The 13,669-nt window shown below is 51.7% G+C and overlaps 3 protein-coding genes across 3 annotated transcripts; 1 reads left to right on the top strand and 2 right to left on the bottom strand.

Annotated features, from left to right (window-relative positions):
* Positions 1–5,124: 5,124 nt before the first annotated feature.
* On the bottom strand, positions 5,125–6,587 carry LOC101758351. Its single transcript, XM_004961728.2, has one exon. The coding sequence runs from the start codon at positions 6,500–6,502 to the stop codon at positions 5,306–5,308; it is 1,197 nt and encodes a 398-aa protein (XP_004961785.1). The 5' UTR covers positions 6,503–6,587; the 3' UTR covers positions 5,125–5,305.
* Positions 6,588–7,174: 587 nt separating this feature from the next.
* LOC101758756 (UPF0098 protein CPn_0877/CP_0992/CPj0877/CpB0906) lies at positions 7,175–8,049 on the top strand. Its single transcript, XM_004961729.3, has 2 exons — positions 7,175–7,714; positions 7,806–8,049. The coding sequence occupies exons 1-2, from the start codon at positions 7,286–7,288 to the stop codon at positions 7,878–7,880; spliced, it is 504 nt and encodes a 167-aa protein (XP_004961786.1). The 5' UTR covers positions 7,175–7,285; the 3' UTR covers positions 7,881–8,049.
* Positions 8,050–10,126: 2,077 nt separating this feature from the next.
* LOC101759162 (ammonium transporter 2 member 1) lies at positions 10,127–13,339 on the bottom strand. Its single transcript, XM_004961730.3, has 3 exons — positions 12,544–13,339; positions 11,593–11,878; positions 10,127–10,945 (listed from the first exon to the last, which is right to left on the bottom strand). The coding sequence occupies exons 1-3, from the start codon at positions 13,165–13,167 to the stop codon at positions 10,386–10,388; spliced, it is 1,470 nt and encodes a 489-aa protein (XP_004961787.1). The 5' UTR covers positions 13,168–13,339; the 3' UTR covers positions 10,127–10,385.
* Positions 13,340–13,669: the final 330 nt, after the last annotated feature.

Here is a 13,669-nt window from a genome sequence, read left to right on the forward strand (position 1 = left end):
TGTCATGAACTTGGTCACTGGAAGAGAAACTGCAAGCAGTACCTAGCTTCGTTGAAGAACGGCGGAAGTAAGAGTACTTCTACCTCAGGTACGCTTGTTGTTTATGTTATAGACAACATATTTCTCGCTGATACAGTTATTAATTCTTGGGTATTTGATACCGGATCGGTTGCTCATATTTGCAATTCGATGCAGGGAATGATAAGAAGTAGAAGCGTGGAAAGAGGAGAAGTTGATTTCCGCGTGGGCAATAATGCAAGAGTTGCTGCTTTGACCGTCGGGACGATGCAACTCCACCTCCCGTCAGGATTTATTATGGAGTTGAATAATTGTTATTTTGTTCCTAGTTTAAGTCGAAACATTTTGTCTCCTTCATGTTTGATGAGGGATGGTTATTCATTTGCGAGTGAAAACAATGGTTGTGTGATCTCTAAGAATAATATGTTTATGGCTTTTGCACCCATTGTGAATGGATTATTTGTTTTAAATCTTGATGGTTCACCTGTCTGTAATGTAAGTGCTAAAAGGCCTCGGCCTAATGATTTGAGTCCTACCTACTTGTGGCATTGTCGTTTGGGTCATATAAGTGAAAAGCGCATGAAGAAGCTCCATTCTGATGGACTTCTAACTTCGTTTGATTTTGAATCATACGAGACATGTGAGGCTTGCTTGCTAGGCAAGATGACCAAGACGCCTTTCACAGGATTTCCTGAGAGAGCAGTAGACTTGTTGGAACTCGTACATAGTGATGTATGCGGACCAATGAGCACGACGGCTAGAGGAGGATTCCAATACTTCATAACTTTTACTGATGATTTTAGTAGATATGGCTATGTCTACTTAATGAGGCACAAGTCTGAAACCTTTGAAAAGTTCAAGGAATTTCAGAATGAAGTTGAAAATCAGCGTGGCAAGAAAATTAAGGCCTTACGATCTGATCGTGGAGGCGAGTATTTGAGCCACGAGTTTAGCAATCATCTAAAGAGTTGCGGAATTGTTCCACAACTTACGCCGCCTGGAACACCTCAGAGAAACGGTGTGTCCGAGCGACGTAATCGAACTTTGTTAGACATGGTTCGATCAATGATGAGCCAGTCGGACCTACCGTTGTCATTTTGGGGATACGCTCTAGAAACAGCAGCTTTCACACTAAATAGGGTACCATCTAAATCCGTAGTTAAGACACCATATGAGATATGGACTGGAAAGGTTCCCAGTTTGTCTTTTCTAAAGATTTGGGGATGTGAAGTGTTTGTCAAGCGACTTCAGTCGGACAAGATCACACCCAAGTCGGATAAGTGCATTTTCGTGGGATATCCAAAGGAAACTTTGGGATATTATTTCTACAACCGATCAGAAGGCAAAGTGTTTGTCGCTCGGAACAGGGTTTTCCTAGAGAAAGAGTTTCTCAAAGGAGAAAAGAGTGGAAAGACAGTGCATCTTGAAGAAGTTCAAGATGAGCCAATCGGGCAAGAATCAATGAGTGATGCTAACGTAGCAGAACAAGTTGAGATACCCATGGCAAGAGAAGCACCGCCACAACCACGAAGGTCGGCAAGGCTCCGCGAAATGCGAGAAATATTATTGTTGGACAATGATGAGCCTGCGACATATGCAGAAGCAATGATGGACCCAGACTCCGAAAAATGGCAGAGTGCCATGCAATCCGAAATAGAGTCCATGGGAGACAATCAAGTTTGGAACTTGGTTGACCCGCCTGATGGTGTTAAAGCCATAGAGTGCAAGTGGATCTATAAGAAGAAAAAGGACATGGATGGAAATGTTCACATCTACAAAGCACGACTTGTCGCAAAAGGTTTTCGACAAGTTCAAGGAGTTGACTACGACGAGACCTTCTCGCCCGTAGTGATGCTTAAGTCCATTCGGATTATTCTAGCTATAGCTGCATATTTCGATTATGAGATATGGCAGATGGATGTCAAGACAGCTTTCCTGAATGGAAACCTAGCTGAGGACGTGTATATGATACAGCCCGAGGGTTTTGTCGATCCGAAAAATGCTGGAAAGGTATGCAAGCTTCAGAGATCCATTTATGGATTGAAGCAAGCATCTAGGAGTTGAAACATTCGTTTTGATGAAGTGGTCAAAGGGTTTGACTTCACCAAGAACGAAGAAGAGTCTTGTGTTTACAAGAAGGTTAGTGGGAGCTCTGTAGTATTTCTAATCTTATATGTGGATGACATATTACTGATTGGAAATAACATTCCTGGCGATAGCCTGATCCCGTGGCCCTTTTCGTACAGCCTCCATCGATCCAGTTGCTGTAGTACGTGCGAGCGCAAGTAGGCACAGGTATCTCACTCTTCCGGCAACAGCAGATGCGTGCGCATCGGCCGGCGAGTGGCGCGGGAGCCGTACAGGAGATAGTCGTGTGCTCGGGTGGATCGGACGTCCTTTGTTGGGCGGCCTTCTTGTACCAGCTGGCAGCTGCTGACCGGCCGGCCATGATGTGAGATAGGGTAGGGTGGATGCGCCCAGGTGGGATCTTATTTAGTTTCTCAATTAGGAATGGTAAAGTTTGCATTTTGCCATAAATTCGTAACTGTAACATTTCGTTTGTATTTATGAATTATTGTTCAAATATTGACTAATTAGGCTCAAAAGATTCGTCTCGCAAAGTACAACAAAACTGTGCAATTAGTTTTCGATTTCGTCTACATTTAGTACTCCATGCATGTACAGTAAGTTTAAGGTGATGGGAAATCTTCTTTTTACATAGTGTCAAAGTTGGGAAAAAGGAGAACTAAACAAGTCCTGGATCTCTGTGTCCAAACTCCAATGCAAGAAGCGGTGCATGCACAATTGCACAGCTGATGAGGAGATCCACGAGTAGATAGATCGTGGTCGTAGATGCGTTGGTCATGATCAGGTAGTAGAGATCAAAAGATGCGGGGGGTGAGTGCATGTCCGATGCGAAAGCTCGCGGGTGACCACCGCCGCACGATGATGGCGCCGTTGATGAGCGAGGAGTTGCTGCAGCTGCTGGATCGGATGGCCCTGACGGGTCGCGTCAGTGCGCGGGGGAGGATGCATTCATGCATGGCGATGGCAGGTGCTGAGATGGACCAACGGAACGGCTCATCTGATCTATCCCCTTGCTGGTACAGGATAAAACATGTTCGTGCACAAGAGCGCGACGGCCGAAAGTGGCCGGGGCCTAGTACATCTTTTAGCCTTGTTTGGTACGAAGTGACATTATATTATTGTTGCCAAGTGATCGCCGAACGGTAGTGCATGCGTATTCGTGGTGCTACGGGCATACCGCTACAGTTGTGTAGGTAAGCTAGCTGCAAATGCTTTGAAGATAGAGTGTCGTGTGGTTTGAGCTCGTGGAAAGCTGATGGTAACCTGACACTATTTGTTTCCCCCCGCGGATTTTCGTTTTCGTTAGGCAGATTTACTGCACAAGAGGGGAGGAGACGGCTCCCGCTTATTGCATATTGCTGATCTTGCTTGATTGGGGCTGCACGATTTTTGTTTGCTCCTACGGCGTTTGCGGTTGTATTTTTTTTCCCTAAAAAAAAGATTAAGCCGTGACCCGGTTGGATACCACCGCCACAGGCCCATCGATCGCCAGCAGAACAGCAGTTTGACCGGGCCAGCAACCTAGTGGCGACAAAAAGCATAAGTTGGGCCTTTCGAGCTCAGAGATTGGCCTACCTACCTACTATACCGACCTCATTAGGCAGGCCTTCCTGGCCCATTCTGGCGATCCGTAGGTTTTGCCCTGGTTCTTTTCTCATTCTGCTATTCTCAACAGGTCATCATCACACAAGTTCAGAAGATGGGAAACTATCCTCCGGTAAGAACTGCTAACACCCATCAAAGTAACTGTTGATGGGTGTTAGCAGTTCAGAAGTCAGAAGTCCGGGACTAGAGAGAGCATCATAACAGTATAACACCCATCAACAACCTGAGCTTACTGTCAATAATCATTTGCTAAGCAATTCACATGTTACTGCAAATGCAGAACAGTGTTCATCTGCACATGATGTATCGGACATCGGCTGACTCAAAGGGACAGGAATAAAAATGTTGCATAATCAAAAAAATCACTGGGGTCTCTATTCTTCATGATACAAGAACAGCAATTGTGTTCTGACTAACTAGAGCCAAGAGAGCTTATTCAGTTGCATGACCTAGCAAAGACCATTTTAACTGAGAACCAAATATAAGCTATGCAATCCAGCTTCAGTGCAAATCCATGTCATGTAATGGATGGGAAAGCTAAGCACTAACAGCACTACAGCAGTTCTCTCCATTGAATTATCCAATGGAGAACACGGCCACAGATCCGTGGCAACGCTGGAAAGCACATCTCATCAGCATCAACATGCACATTTTCAGAGCGAGTTATCAATTTCAATTCAACAGAAAAAGTAATGCATCTTATGACATGAAACTCCATTGCAGCAACTCCTGGAGTTTATGCAGCATCTACTAAAGGGCATAATGATAGCAAGCTCGTATAATGATTTCATGGGGCACTGGCAACAACAGTTTTTTTGGCCGTCCTACTTCTAAGAAAAACTGTCAAACAATTATAAATACTATAAATTCCACATAGTCAACCTAGCTATACATTAAGGAACAAGGACAAAATTCAGTACTAGCTTGGACCAGGTTGTATCCAAAGAAAGAGCAAAATAGCACATGGATATATATCAAGTGGCATCTTGTGTGTTTCCATGCCAACCGATCATAAAGAATAGAAACAGTATTCATACAAATTCTCATAAAAGTCACTCTCAACTCTCATAAACAATATGCATTGTGCAACACTGAGATAACACTGAATATTCTTTTCTTAACTGCACACGGATATTCAGCAAGGCTAGAGAAAATCATCATGTAAAACTAACAATCGGAAAGACTAGCAAAAGAATTATCATTCAGCCATCTTAGTTTCTTTTTTATTTTTGAAAAAGATTACCATCCTAGTTTCTGCATTTATGCTTAGAGCATCAGAATTCAGAACAGAGATGCTCAGCTGCATCCATTCCTTGTTGCAGCGTCCATGGTAAATGAAGCTAAGGATACCAATTCAAACAGTACAGTTTCCATGCATATCGATCCAATTCCATGGTAGAATTGATTCTAAAAATCAAAGCACTATCACAAACATTTTCAGATCGGATTACCACAAAGTACATTTTAACAGCAACGCTAGGCATTCAGACATCAAGAGAGAATCATCTCGAGACAAACCCACACATCATCTATGGCACTCAAACATCACAAACTCAAATGGTGGTGGAGGTTCGTAGCCAAAAAACCTGCCGTCTCAAGGGAGAAGCCAAGCCGGAGGAGAGTTGTGCGAAGGGCCCTGCTCCGGGAAGTAGCCGTCTACATGGGGAGGTGGCCCTTCCGACCACTTGCCGATGTCGTTGCAGGGGTACTGCCTCTCATTGACACCTCGGAACATCATCTCATCGTCGTAGAAGCACCCATCATCCAAGAAGTAGACGCCGTCCTTGAACCCCGGGTACTGATCCACCTCGTAGGATCTGGAGCAGGCTCGCCCCACGAACAGCATCCGGCCACCCAGCGTGTCCAGCTCGCTCCAGCACCGGGGGTACTCATCAACATCCTCCTCCTCCTTGTCATCTTTTGGCATCTGCTGTTGGAGCATCCGGAACACCTTGAACGACGATGTCGGTGCGTGAGGATTGGGAGCGAACCTGACGACCATCAGCAGTTCCCCGCGGGACGCCACGAGGTAGCGAGCGCGGACGAACTCGGCGTAGCTGCGGCTGCGCCCCGCGTTCTGGAAGCGGATTAAATCCGCCACTACTCCCAGGACAGCCCCATCTCCATCCAAGAACAGCGTGCACTCGAGGATGTCTTCGCCTTGGCTGAGGAAATGGAAGGAGTCATTGTGGTAGACGACGTCCTCCAGTTCCAACCCGTGCCCAACTAGCGGGTCAGGCACGACATTGCAGGATGCCACCTCACCCCTCAGGCGCCAGAACGCGAAGTGGCGCCGGCGCGGCGCGTCGGCGTCCGGCTGATAGGTGACGATGCCGGCGGCGACGCAGTTCAGGCGATCCGGTGGGAACGAGAGGGTGGCGGCGAGGATGACCATGCTGTGGATTTGGTCGTCGTGGTCATCCTCCAGCACGTCGGGGACGGCGTGTGACTCTCCGGTGCGGATGTTGAGCAGCCGGTGCCCGTGGGTCTGGCCGTAGGCGAGGAAGGACCATGAGCCGTCGTACGAGCCGAAGTGGCGGGGCCCCGTGAGGGCCGTGAACTTGTTGTGGTCGCGGCGGCCGCTGAGGTAGCAGTAGACGCCCGTCACGTCGGCGGACGGGAGGAGGAGCGACGGGAGCTGGGGTGGCGCCGCCGGGGCGTCCGCGAGCTCCGCGAGCCACGAGTGGCAGGCGGTGGCCATGTTGACGCGGTCGATCGCGCAGGGGACGCGGCGGAAGATCTCGAGCACGATGTCGGTGGGGAGGTCCGCCCATGGGCGCGGCGCAGCCATGGGGGCCGAGGAATCGGGAGTTGGGGGGCGGAAGCTCGGTGGTGGATTGCGGAAGGGGAGACGGCGGGGATCGATGGATTGGAAGGCGTTGCGGTGGTGCTGCCTGCTGCGCGGCGCGGGGTCCCTTTTTGTTCTGGAAGCCGTTGGGTGCAGGGGAGGTGGTTGCAAGATCAGTGGGTAAACAAGCCGCTGCAAAAAAACAGGGGAAGCCCAGGTACTTCGGCAATGGATCGTGCCGGTAGAATTACTCGGGCCGAATTTGTTTAGGCAGACGGTGACGAGCCAAGCCCAACTAAATTTGAACTGGTTCATCAAAGAGGAGAACAGATACGGCCCAGCTAAAAATCCGAATCCTGCGTCACTTTTTCCAGAATTTTTCTCCGCCGGCCGGAATGCAATGGCGCGACCGCGCTAGTGTCAAAACTCGAAGCATCTGGACAAAGCAAGGACACACAAGACCAGCGTAAACCAGTTCTCTAGCGCTAATCGATGCTTGACCTGTAAGTTTCTCGAATCTTCTCATGGCCGGTGCCCCGGTCCCTCCTCTAGTCCACTTCCCGTCCTGAAAACGCGACACGCCTCCAGCCGCCCGTCACCACGTACCCCCCCTCGCCGCCGGGACACGCGTCCGGCCACGCCGCTGCGCTCCTTTATTAAAGCCCACGCCTGACGCCACCCTCGCCGTCGTCAAGCCAAGCTCGAGCGAACACGCTACAACACTCATCCAAACAACGCGCGCGCACACACGAAGCGGAGCATCGCAGCACCGGCATAGTCGCAAGCATGGCGCAGGAGAGCCTGAGGCTGGTGTCGCACCCGATCGCGGCGCACGACGGGCGTCTGCCGCGGCAGTACACGCTGGAGGGTCAGGGGGCGAAGAAGGACATGTCGCCGCCGCTGGAGTGGTACGGCGTCCCCGACGGCACGCGGTCGCTGGCGCTGGTGGTGGAGGACATCGACGCGCCGGACCCGGAGGGCCCCATCGTGCCGTGGACGCACTGGGTGGTGGCCAACATCCCGCCCACCACCAAGGGCCTCCCCGAGGGGTTCTCCGGCAAGGAGGCCGCGGCGGGGCGCGAGTACGGCGGCGTCCAGGAGGGCGTCAACGACTGGAAGCAGCCCGGGTGGCGCGGGCCCGTGCCGGAGTCGCGCGGGCACCGCATCCAGTTCAAGCTCTACGCGCTCGACGACGAGGTGCACCTCGGCAACAAGGTAAAATCTTCGTGTGCCATGACGTGATTTTCTTCTTTGCGTCTGTGGAGGTGCTGATGAAATGATTGGGGCTGTGCCGTGATTTTTGCAGGTGACTAAGGATAAGCTCTTGGAAGCCATCGAGGGACACGTGCTTGGTGAGGCCGAGCTGGTCGCCCTGTTCTAAGGAGGCACCGCCACGTAGTACTGTTATGGGTTCTGGGTTCTTGAATCTTTGTTGGGCGGTGTGCCTTGTATATTTGTGGCAACCTTGTAATTTTGATCTAATAAAAGAGAACTCAGTTGTGGTCGTGAAGTGAATCATGTGGTAGAGAGGTTCAGGTGATGTTTTTTTTTAAAAAAAGGAAAGGTTCAGGTGCTCCCGCGGGTTAGGGTGCTCCTATGCTCTGCTCCCGATCTGCTCCCGATCCATGGTGGTTCATGCACTGATTTCTTTTTTGTTTCTTCTTGCATAAATTTTTATTTTATCCTAATTTTTACATGACTGTAGACGATAATAAGAAGTATCTATTCATATTTGAATTTTCAACACACATCTAAAGGTGAACCTTTCTCTCACATGGTATATCTGGGTGGTGTTTGGTATTGAAAATCCACTTGCACTAGGCATGTACTATACCAAACATCACTTGCACATGTTAGTCAATACTACTGAGGGCTTTACAGCTGCCTAGCATTTGATTTGTACTCCAACAGCTTAAAAAAAAAGACACCTTTTACCGTAAGAAAGAATAAATATCCACAGGCTATTTAATTTATTCATGTACATTTGATTTTTATATATTAATTCATTCATGTACATTTGATCTTTATAAATATTTTGGTGCTTAACTATTTCGGTGCTTAACTGAGAGAACTCAAGCCGTCATTTTTAACGCGTGCGTGCTAGTAGCCTCTGCCATTCCACCAGCCATTCAAAGGATCAGTTCACACGGTGCATTTCAGTTCACACGGTGCATGACACACAGAATGCAGTTCACACAATATAAGAAATGAGATGAAACTACCATCACAGTTCACCATCAGAATTCACCATCATAGTTCACTTGACAGACTTAACAGAAACAAAATGCACTTGACAGACTTTAATGACCAGAACCTGCAAGATATATCATAAGTCATGACAGACTCAACATTCTCAAAACATCCAACAACATTCTTGATCAGAACAGTCTAACATCCAACAGCCTTTTTATTAGAACATCTTTAATGTGACTCTGCAAGATACATCATAAACTGTCAAAGCAACTGAGATCATCTTCAATGTGACATAAACTGTCAAAGCAACTGAGATCATCTTCAATGTGACTCAACACCTGCAAGATACATCATAAACTGTCAAGCAACTGAGATGAGAAAGTGAGCTGTTAGATGCTATAGAGCTAACTGTTACACTAACCTCAGTTGTAATCAGAAAATAATTTTTTCTTCAAATACTTCATTGTATTTGCATGCTCTAGCTTTTTTTTTGCCCCATTAGCCTTGGGATTTCTTCCTCCAGATCCTCCAGGTCTACATGCTCAAGATAATCTTCACCAAACAAGTATTAATTTTAGCCCAGTGAGATCAATTTTCCTACTGAGCTTATTGTGCAGTATGACTGTATGAGTCATTTTATTATAATCAAAGTGCTCTCACATGAAAAACTACCTCCGCCTTGAGCAGATCTCGCGCCGCCACCGCTGCCCTGCTGCTCCGCTTGCCGCATGGTTGCTATCGCCGCTGGTAGGGTTAGTCGCCGGTGCAGGGTCGAGGGGATTATTTAGGGAGGAGCATGGCGGAGAGGAAGATTTGGGGGAAGAAGCGCGTGCTTCTTCGGCGCTAGACGGAACGCCGGAAAAACGCGCGCGCGGCCGAGCACAACGGATCCACGCCGCCGTCGATGACACGGAGCGGAACGTACAACGCGCTCCGGGACTCGGCGTTTTGCGTCGGAGGACGCGCGCGTGCCGTCGAGGAACGAGACGACGGCAACGCCCTCTCTCTTCAGTTAATGACTGCCACGGAGGCTAATTGCGCTGACGTGTACGCAAATAGACGGCAGCCGGCTGTTCATTGTGCGTGCCCTCAATAGTGCCGTAGGCCCGTAGCCGTCCAAGGATACACGTCCGGGGCTCCCGATCATCCGACGAAACCCGTCGAAGCACGCAGGGCCGTCCCGTGACCGCTGCCCGCTCGGCGCTGGCCTGTAGGCGCGGTGGCCACGCCGGCACGCCCCATCTCCAGTCGGGGGCACCGCACTGGGTCGGTCACCGCGTACGAAGGTTGGCGCCGGTGGAGAAGTGACAGCGGCGTGCCAGGGGCCGAAACGGGCAGGAGGTGAGGTAACGGTGGAAGTGGAACGTTGATGACGGCCGCAGGGTTTAAGTGGGCTGGACCGTCATTTTCAGGGCAGAGTGATAAAATGGCACAAAATCAAAATATGTACGATTTTCCTCTCTAATTCTGATCTGTTTACGGCACAAAGAAAACGTGATCCGTTGGGCTCGATACCAGTTTAAACGGGCCGTGGGTCACGTATGCGGCCCGTTTATGATCCAGAAGGTTACGGTCACTTCCCAGTTCCCACTGATCATGGATCTGAATAACTTCTCTACAACACTGATCTTTTGTCACGAAAATAAACGCTACCAGTACAAATACTCCGCCCTCCCGCGCCGTCGCGCGCCTACTACAGCTGGATGGTGACGCCCCTGGCTCCCATGCCCGACAGCCGCTGCTCCGCCGAGCCCTCCCTCTCCATGCCGCCGCCGCCGCCGCCGACCCTGGCCGCGTCGTGCCTCGTGGCGTCGAACTTCTCCCCGTCGCCCCAGAGCGCGTAGGCCTCCTCCCCGTGCGCGGCGTCGTCGCCGATCATGAGCTGCTCGTCGGGCATCCGCAGCGGCATCACCATGCCGATGGCGAGCAGGATGAGCGAGGTCACCACGACGTTCCACGCCACCACGAACGCGGCGCCGGCCAGCTGCTTCCCGACCTGTCCGATCCCGCCGCCGTAGAACGCACCGCGGAGGCCCGGCACGGGGGACTCGATCTCCAGGAGCCTCGGCGTGGCCAGGAGCCCCGTCAGGATGCCGCCCAGGAACCCCGCCACGGCGTGGGTGTGGAACACCGCCAGCGTGTCGTCCACCCGCATCAGCAGCGCCGACTTCTTGTGCAGGATCATCATGGTGAACCAGGGGACGCTGCCCGCGAACACGCCCATGATCACCGCCGCCCACGTCTGCACCAGCCCTGCAGCAAATCACACGATTTTTTTTTTTGCCAATTCATCAAATTTCACACAAATATGAAGTGAAAACTACTTACTAGTACTACAATTTTGACTACTAGTAGTACTGATTTGAATCGGATCATGTTTACATCATTATAGCTAATTAAGGCGGCCTAATCGTGTCGCGTAAAGTATTAGCACGGCGACTAGTGAGCCGCGGCGCCGGGGACTTGGCTCTTAGGACTTAGGAGTAGGAAAAGGTAGCCATCGCGCTCGACAGATTAGTAATAAGAACAAAGAAAGGAATCCCGTTATGTCGTGACGCGGCACTGTTCGTTTTCGTTCGAGCCCGGCGCGCGCGTTGATTGGCTGCCTGCTGCGTGTTTTCCTCCGTCCTCTTTTGACCGTGCATTAGTTTTTGCCATCCGTTCTGAAGAATTTTCTGATCGCTTGATGTTGAAATGGAACCTGATGATACAACCAGATGTCGGATGCTCCGACGACCCAGAGACGATGGATGGGGCCAGATCAGCAGGAGCATGTCGTCTCAGCGTACGCGACCCGGGAGACCGAAGTTTCTGAGATGTACGGAGAGGAAAGACCGTACGTGCTCGCTAAGGGAGATAGGCATAGGGGTGATAAGATAAGAGCAAGAGCAATGGTTTACCTGCTCCGGGGGTGATGCAGACGAGGCCGGTCATCATGCCCTGCACGGCGCCGATGACGGACGGCTTGCCGAAGAAGATGACGTCGAGGCAGGTCCAGGTGAGGAGGCTGGTGGCGGCGGAGACGTTGGTGTTGAGCACGGCCACGGACGCCGCGATGTTGGCGGCGTACGGGGCGCCGCCGTTGAACCCGGCCCAGCCCATCCACAGCAGCCCGCCGCCGGCGATCATCAGCAGGATGTTGTTCGGGGAGAAGCGCTCCCGGTCGCTCTTCAGACGAGGGCCCACCTGCCAGCCGCACGCAACCCATTCATTAGCAGCCCATCATCATCTCTATACTTTGCCTAGCTAGCTTAGTATGAAATCGACTATTCCTTGCGGTTGCGTTCTCGCCATTGCAAGATGTATGACACGGCGATTGAGACCTCAAACGACGGCAACATCGCCAAGTTGCATCGACCATCTATCACACCAGCAGCCGAGACCCAGAGAGTGGACATCCAATCCAACTTGTTCACATGTTCCTTCCTTTGGGGGGGTAAAAGTTGTAAGCCTTTTCGCGTGCAGCCATCAGCAACATATATACGAATGTCATGTGGTTGTCAAAAGGAAGAAGGAAGAAAGAAAAATCTGCAGCGGGACGCATTAATCTCTCCGTCTAAGGTGACTTTGAATCTGGACGCGCTGCTGCTGATTCTATTATTGTGAATCTGTGTGCAGCGGTGGGCACCCGCGCGTGCATTCCCACAGTAGCGTCTCCGCGAGGAATCCACACTGGCTGCTGGCTGCTGGGTCAAACTAACATAATAATGCAATCCACGCCTACCAAACACGTTAGCAAACGTCGCCGCCGCCCGCCGGCCGGTTGGGACCGAGAGTGACGTCACCATCCCGGCGAAGACGTGGGTGAACAAGGGAGAAAAATTGAAGGCACAACATGTAGAAGCACGTACCCAGTATGCGGCGGTGAAGCCTGCGACGCCGGAGGAGAGGTGGATGACGTATCCGCCGGAGTAGTCGATGACGCCCCAGTGGTAGAGGAAGCCGCCGCCCCAGAGGCTGAAGGCGCCGACGGTGTAGGAGAAGAGGAGCCAGAGCGGGGTGAAGGCCATCCAGGCCTTGATGTTCATGCGGCCCAGCACGGAGCCCGCCAGGAGCACCAGCGTGATGGCGGCGAACTCGAACTGGAACAGCACCAGCGTCGCCTCCGGGTAGAAGGGCTCGGTGCGGGGGGTGTCCCCGTGCGCCGTGGCCGAGAGCGAGGCGCGGCGCACCAGGTAGCCCTGGGAGAGCGCCACCCCGGCCTTGCCCCAGAACGGGAGGAGGCGCTCCCCGAACGCCATGCGGAAGCCCACCAGCACCCACACCAGCAGCGACGAGGCGTAGGCGTAGAGCGCCATGAAGGCCGAGTTCACGGCCCACTTCTTCTTCACGATGCTGCCGTACAGCACCACCAGCCCAGGCATGGACTGGATGCCCACCAGCGTCGCCGCCGTCAGCTGCCACGCGTTGTCGCCCTTGTTCAGCCAATCCGGCACCGCCGGGAGCGACGCCGCGTACGCGCTGGACGCCGCCATGCCGCTCCGCTCGTGCCGGTGCCGGTGCCGGGCGGGAGGAGACGCGCGCGGACCGGATGGGTGGGTGGCTGCTGCTTTTGTGCCCCCGTGCCCGGGCGCGCGCGCGTTTAATACCAGTACGATGCAAGTTTGCGATTAGTTATGCAAGGTTAAGTTAACCAAGTGGATGATAAGGGGCAGTTCAGTTCGTGAGCGGCATGAAGCGGCCAATTAGATTGCGAGAGGGGGAGAGACCAGACGAGGCAGGAAGGTCAACCCGGCAGCCACGAATGGCACACGGCATACGGCGTGTTGCGTAGAGCACTTCCCCATCGTCAATTCATTTACGGGATCTGTTTTCATTTCTCCCGAGAATCTAGATGGCGACATGTCTTTAGATTGTTCTGAAGACAAATGACAAGAACCGATCGGCCGTTCCACGGCTTGGAATTGTTTTAGGCTTGTTTAGTTCCCAATTTGGAAGTGGCAAAATTGGCATTTTGCCATAAATGCGCAACTGTAG

This window comes from Setaria italica, chromosome III (assembly GCF_000263155.2).
Source record: "Setaria italica strain Yugu1 chromosome III, Setaria_italica_v2.0, whole genome shotgun sequence".
Taxonomy (NCBI): Eukaryota; Viridiplantae; Streptophyta; class Magnoliopsida; order Poales; family Poaceae; genus Setaria; species Setaria italica.